This window comes from Scardinius erythrophthalmus (assembly GCF_964197995.2).
Source record: "Scardinius erythrophthalmus genome assembly, chromosome: 25".
Lineage (NCBI taxonomy): Eukaryota > Metazoa > Chordata > Actinopteri > Cypriniformes > Leuciscidae > Scardinius > Scardinius erythrophthalmus.
Window position 1 is genome coordinate 31570392 of NC_138245.1, and position 7566 is coordinate 31577957.

Genomic DNA, 7566 nt, shown 5'->3' on the forward strand with positions numbered 1-7566 from the left:
TCAGCGAATAAAACACTGACACAATGATGAACAAGTGACAATAATATTCGCAGTAACATCAACTTACTGAATAATCAAGTAAACCTGATTTCTTAATTTATCATTGTAAAGAAACCTCAGTGTTTAACTGGCTACTCTCTGCTGACTCACGACGACATCACTTCCTGCCGGCCACGTAACTTCTGTTGGGTGCAGTTCACAACCTCACCACTAGATGCGCTAAAACTTACACACTGCACCTTTAAAGGGCCGGCAGCGGCTCTGATGTGTGTGTGTGTGTGTGTGTGTGTGTGTGTGTGTGTGTGTGTTTCTCACCTGCAGGAGTTCGTGTTGTCGTCTGCGCTCTTCCTCCATCAGCGCCGTCACATGATCATCCTGCGCTGATGATGACATCACTGAACACATAAACAGCTAAGAGTTCAGTCACATGACGTTTCACCTGCATTTAGTGTCACTTTGTTTATATTCACATTCGCACCAACATTTTTGTGGACGGAAGTTTACAGCATTTAAACGATATTTCCTCCATAAAGCTTGAGGATTAGAATATTTGGAAGTGAAGAATATAGTACAGTTTATGTTCAGTATAAATATAAAACATTTCAGACTTTTGTTTTTGTAATCAGGCTCTCAAAAATTATATAAAAACTTGGATTTAGATTTATCGGCCAATATATCCATTATCGGCTTTTTAAAAATGAATAATTATCGGTTATCGGTCTCGGCCAAAATGATCATATCGGTGCATCCCTAACCGAGACTTAACAACCTCACCAACTATTAATAAGCAATAATTAAGAGAGTATTGAGGCAGTTAATACTTAATATAAACTCACATAAAAATATGGATTATATATGGATTCATTAATTGTATTATATTTTGTGCTGGGCAACGATTAATCGCATTTAATATATACATGCATGTGTGTGTGTATTTATATATACAAAATAATTATACCCAGTACACACACACACACACACACACATATCAGGTAAACACAAACGTTTATTTTGGAAACGCGATTAATTGTTGCCCAGCACAAATGGATCATCATAATTACATAAATATTACTTAGACCCATAAAATTCCCTCAAAGTAAAAAATAGTCCTGAACAAATAACATAAAGAGTGTAATGTTTGAGCGGGAGAAGTGTGAGTGTGTTAAACACACAGCTCTACCTCTAGGCGTGCTGGATCCGGCGTCACACTCGTTCATCAGGAGCCTCCGTTTGACCCGAGACACGACCTCGTGACCTCTCGTCTCAGGGGTCAACTGCGTCCACAGACTGGAGGGGGCGTCGACATCATACGACGAGCCAATCAGAGAGCTCTCTGCTTCATCTGCGCTGGTTTTCCCAGAATGATTGAGGCCTACGACTGAATGACTGGTTTGGATGGAGTTCGAGTTCTCTTGCCCTATCCCACAATCCTCTAGACGGAGCGTTTGACTTGAGTTTGAGTCCTCTTCCCCTATCCCACAATCCTCTAGCTGGAGCGTTGGACTGAGAGTGACGGTGGCGGGATGTTTCTGTGAGAGCGTGAGCGTCGACTCCAGGTCTGAGATCAGCGCTTTAAGACTGGACAGGTTCAGCTCGAGCTGAGCGATCTGCTCCGTTTGCTCCGACATCATCCCAGCTTTATTCATCGAGATGTTGGGATCAGACTCGGACTCGCTCAGGGTTTTCCGAACCGGACCGGGAATCCTGCTGGATTTTTTGACGCAGCGTACGGGACTTAAGCAGAACTTGGGCGTTGGGATGTTAGAGAATCTCTTAGATCCGGAGATGCGGACCGGAGTCTGTTTGGAGACGAACAAGGATTTGGATTTAACAGGAAGTGATGTAGACGTGGCCTGAGGAAGAGTGTCAATCAGAGCGTTATTGATCACGTGATCCGTGTTCTCCTTCCTCTTCTCCCAGGTATTCCTCGGTTCGGTGTGTTTGGGAAGGAGTTCCTGGTTCTCCTTATCAGACAGGCTGTGCTCGTCGGGCTCGGGTCTGAGCGCTCGGGCTTCGCGCTGGCGCCGCCGGTACTCCTGGGATTTCTTTAGAAGGTTTTGAAGGCTCATCCGATACGGACCCTCATCCGGGTCGGAGTGAGGGTTTTCCAGTTCTGGAACATTATTTACGACCTCCTCCTCCTCCTTTTCCTCTAAAAATGCTCCATCTACTGGAGCGTGACTGATTATGTCACTTCCTGTAGTGTTCCGTTGTGTCGTATCCAAGTGGGCGGCTCCTTCAATCCAGCTGGAATGACACGTGACATCAGTGTTGTCATTGGTCACGTACCCTGATGACATCATCATCATCATGTGGTCGTCAGGTGGGTCAGCTGGTCTGTGCGTTTCGCATCCGACGCCCTCAAACCGAACAGTGATCTGGCTGTTCTGCAGCGAATCGGCTTCATCCGGAAAAGCTCGCAGCTGATTGGCTGATCGGCCAGTTGACGTGAGCGGAGCGGATGAGATGATGTCATCACTCTTGTACGCGTGTCGTTCAGCATCACTGAGCCTCACGTCGGTGAACTGACACACAATGTGAGGAAGAGCACAATATAAATATAAGATAAAAGTTAATTTTTCTCAAACTCTGTTGCATTATTTTCCTGTTATCTCTGTAAAGCTGCATTAAAACAATCTGTAGTGTTAAAAGCGCTGTATAAATAAAGGTGACTTGGCTTGACTTTTAATACCATGTTACAAAAGTATCAAATTACAGTAAGCTGAATTTCTACTGTGCATTAAAGATAAACTATGAAACAATGTTCACAAATCATTTTATTATGAAGATGAATTAAAGGTGCAGTAAGTGATTTCTGAGGAACGCCGTGGATTAGAACGAGCACCAAAACACACTTGTAGCCAATCAGCAGTAAGGGGCGTGTCCACTCGTTAGGGGGAGGTGCCTGTGTTGCATTGCATGTTCAATGATTTGGGGGCGGAGCTAATAAAGGGGCGTGTTTGTTTTGGTGATTTCAAATATCAATATAGTGTTTCTCAAAACTTGCTGACTGCACCACCCTCTGGTACGTCGGTCAAAAATGACAGATTTTTTTTATTTTTTTTTAATGAAATGAATGTACTATATTTTAGTTTGATGTTTTTTATTTCATATTTTGTATTTTTAGGGGATTTTATGGTTCTAAATTATATTTACACTGTATTTATAATCCATTAATTCACTTTTTGAGCATAGAAAAGTAAATTAAATGTCCAACTTAAACTGTCGTAAATCTTGAATGCTTAGAGCGCAGACGTAAGTTAAGTTTTAAAAAGTGAACTTAAAAAAAGATTTTTTTTATACATTTTTTAAAGTTAAGAATTTTACGTTTATTGTTATGAAAAATGAAAAAAATGTATATGAAATATACATGATTTTATAAAAAACATGTTTTAAAATCAAAGCCATAAATCTAAACAAGTTGTGTTCAAAATTTGAGCTTGATATCTCAAAATGATCTTTCAGTGAGAGTGTGTTCGGCTGCAGTACCAAACGCTTCCACTAGAGGAAACTCGTCTCACGGTCATTTCTGACCGCGAGGAGCTCAAGTGTGACTATTTTTTTGAGAACCATTAAACCTGTTCTATCATGTCCATGATTTTTATTTATATGTTCACACAGGAAGTGCCAAAACCTTTACCAAGTTACCGTTATCAAGTGTCGTAAAAAAAAAAAATTGTAAAAATGTTCAGTCAGAAATTACCGAAGAGCACCAGAGGGTTGAGAAGGTCAAGAGAGGGAAATTCTGATGTATGATTTCTAGATTGAAGCTTTAATAAAAAGCAGCATACATAAACCATTATATATCATTTATGAGCCATTAAATACCGTAAACATTATAATCAGTATCAGATCATCATGTCTATGAAGTGTGTGTGAAACTCACGCTGATGTGAGACTCTTCCTCGCTCCTCCTCTTCATCAGACTCATGGCCGCTTCTCGCAGTCGTCTCATCTCGTCTCTCTGCTGCTCGTTCAGCTTACACACACACACACACACACACACACACACACACATTCATATATTCAATTTAATCCACATGTATTTGTACAGCACTTTTCACAATACACATCATCTCAAATCAGCTTTACAGAAAGTGCACGAGTCCACATTACAGTTTACAGTGATCTGATATCAGAGGAGACTTTCTAAGTTATGTATTTCAGAAATGTACATATACAAATCACAGTTAGATCAAAATGTGTTGATTTAAACAATTTAATAATTTAAGGCAGAAACAATGAGCTCATTGAAGTAATGAATATTTGTTTGTGGTTAACAAATGATTATGACATTTAGAAAAAAAATTATTATTATATATATGTGTGCATGTATAATGAGAAGATCTGAATGTGATGCTGATGATGTTCATACCAGAGGAGGAAGAATATGAGCTCCATGAAACACGATCACTGATGAAGGTTTCGGCGAGTCATCATCATCATCATCATCATCATTATCATTATGATGACTGTTATAAAGTCTCTGAATAAAATCTTCATAACTCTCCATGACTGAAACACATCATGATATTAAACACATCAAACCAAACAGACTCAGCTCTGCTCATATATATGGTTAAAATCTCCTAAAACACACTATATAAATGTCCAAACAGCTTTGTTAAAGTTTACAACCGCGTAAAGCAGAAATATTAAAGGTAAATCATATTTCTAAGCGTTTTACCTGCGTGTGTGAAGTTAAATCTTGATCGGCATGTTTGTTTACACTCGAGCGCTTCCGCTCACGGCAACGGCCGTTAAAAACGGACTGGAGTTTCTCAACATTTGGATCCGGACTGACAAAAGCAGCGTCTGTTTAAATCCAAACAACATTTCAACGTATGGTTTACAGATCACATTTATTATTTAGCTATTATTCCATTTCAGATCTCGGATGTGTCAGTAAACAAATTCATTTTAACAACTCTCTGCAGAATGAAATCCAGCCCGCGTTTTCCACACGTCCCCGATGCGCGCGCTATTCAAGCGCTGATATTAGCGGGAAAGAGGCTCTACTGCCCCCCAGAGACCCGGATGAACGGATTTCGACAGTGTAAAGGGTCTTTCAGCAGAACAAAAGACTGAACAATGCCTGTTTTATAATCAGCAGTTATTGCAGGATATAGCAGTCTGTATAAATCAGTGTGTCTCAGACTGAAATTAGTAAAGTGATTCTATAAAAGAGTGATCTCACATTTACCATATTTTCATATTTTTCACCTCAAAAAGATGATGCAAAATCATTCACAGAATAAATAAATCATAAGCGATGTAATACTGGCTCATCATCCGTCAAGATTCAGATATTATAATGCTTTATCTAAAATCAGCCAAAAATCTAATAAGCTAAAATGTAGTGACATTATGAAAAGGTGTTGTAATTACAATTTGTAAATAATATTCATCCTACACCTTTATAAGATTTTTTTATTTTATTTTTATTTTTTTATAGTACTGGATTTTTCTAGTCGACAAAATATTCCCAGCAAAGATGAGTATATGTTCACTATAGACATTTTTCTATGTTTTTTAAATATATCTTTTTAAGATAACATTTTGGTAACATTCCCATTATTTTTTATTTTCTCTAAAAGTTGAAAAAATAAAGTTTTTAAAATACTTTATGCGAACGTTAAGGAAACATTTCATTTTAATATTTTGCAAATATTACGGGAACGTTAAAAAAGTAACGTTCCCGTAATATTTGCAAAATATTAAAATTAAAAATTATTAATTAAGTAGTAACATAAAATAAAAATAAAAACATTAGGCGAACATCCAACTGAACATCTCAGTTAAAACATTCCATGAATGGCATATAATGTTTTTGTGCAAACATTAATAAAACCCAGATAACTTTGAACGTTATCGTAACCGGAAGAACTTTTGCGTATAACTTTGAGAGAGCGTTCCCTGTTTGCTGGATTATTAATTATCATGGCCTGGAAATAAAAAAAAAAAACACTTTTTAGTGCTTGGCGATTATTAATCGCATCCAAAATAAAAGTTTGTGTTTACATAATATATGTGTGTACTGTGTATCATTATTTTGTATAAATACACACATATGCTTGTATATATTTAAGAAATATTTGCATGTACGCATATACTGTATATTTATACATAATCTATATTACATATAAATATTTTATATATAAATAACACATTTTTCTTAAATATATACATGCAAGTGAGTGTATTTATATATACAAAATACTTATACACAGTACACACACACATATATTATGTAAACACAAACTTTTATTTTGGATGCGATTAATCGTTGCCCAGCACTAAATAAAAATATGCGCGTTATACCCTCAAAACATTAGCCGAATAAACTGATTTATGGTCACAATTGCTCCTGTTGAAAAAACAGGAGGATTCGTGACCATAAATCAGTTTATTTCCATTAATTCAACACTCATTTATCAGGAGAGTAAAGCCAGTGATGAAGAGGAGGAAGTGACATCAGTGATGATGATGATGATGATGATGTTCAGTAAACACAGATCTGTCTAATGTCACAGCACAGACGTCCCTCATGAGTCTGTCATGTTTTACTAATGTCAGGCCAGAAATACACCCGCCGAGAGCAGCTCAAACTAGGTCATCTGTACCTTTCTCTCTCTCTCTCTCTCTCTCAGCCTCGCTTTTCAGGGTCCATGGAAAAAATAAAAAAATAAAATGTGGCGATGCTATTCATGGCACACCTAAAAAAAGGTTTTAATTCAGGAATATTTCTTATGCATGTTCAATTAGGTCATTAAAAGACAACTGAGACAAATGAAGCAAATCCTCACAAACCAGGTGTTTTTCAAAATGTATTTATTAGTCATATACAAAATAAAGTAAGCTGTATATCAACAAACATACAGTATATACATCAATAAATTAAAGGACGCCCCAGACTGACTGATACAGTTAATTTCATCATTATATACCAATACACTATATTCCTTATCTACAAATTGCAAAAAGTACAATAACTTAGTTGATAAATACTTACAATTAAATGGACTTTCACGGTATCTATATTTCCCAATACAAAGAACTATATCTTAATTTAATACACCCCATACAGAAAAACAATGTTTCTTTTTAGACGAAAAAAAAATCCATTGTAATAAACTCACAGCAATTTATAGCTTGACATTTCTGACCGTTTACATCAGATACTGTATGAACAGCTCGTCGAGTCGCTGAAAAGGGGAGGAAAAGTTGGGAAAAGGGGAAAATCCAACATTAATAAGCTCAAAAATCATGTTATTTCACTTATAGAGAGCGTTTGTTTCAGGTTATGACCAACACCAGTAATAGTGCTGAGAAATACAGGGCAAATCTACAGGAAAAGTCAGCAAAAAAAAAAAAAAAGATAGTAATGATTGAAACCTTCCCGAACAGGGAAACGCCAGGTCTCCGTTCCACCCTGACAGCAAACGGGAGAAATTAACTCTTTGAAGATTTGCACTCATTTTTCTTCAGCCTGAAATGAAACATCTTAATGCGTGTCCCACGAGGCCCTGAAGTCGAGCAGAAACACATCAGGGCGTGACAAGAGCG

General features: G+C 37.4%; 1 protein-coding gene across 4 annotated transcripts in view; it reads right to left on the reverse strand.

Annotated features, from left to right (window-relative positions):
* The window catches only part of cp110 (centriolar coiled-coil protein 110), a 14148-nt gene extending 9368 nt beyond the window's left edge, over positions 1–4780 (reverse strand). For 3 of the 4 annotated variants that reach the window (XM_081357294.1, XM_081357293.1, XM_081357291.1), the window contains exons 1-5: positions 4688–4780; positions 4376–4515; positions 3887–3979; positions 1181–2525; positions 316–395 (exon numbers count right to left, since the gene is read on the reverse strand). In XM_081357294.1, the coding sequence (XP_081213420.1) occupies positions 316–395; positions 1181–2525; positions 3887–3979; positions 4376–4513 (1656 nt within the window). In that variant the 5' untranslated portion in view covers positions 4514–4515; positions 4688–4780. The remainder of the gene's footprint in view (positions 1–315; positions 396–1180; positions 2526–3886; positions 3980–4375; positions 4516–4687) is intronic. The other variant, XM_081357292.1, reaches the window with a different exon arrangement.
* Positions 4781–7566: the final 2786 nt, after the last annotated feature.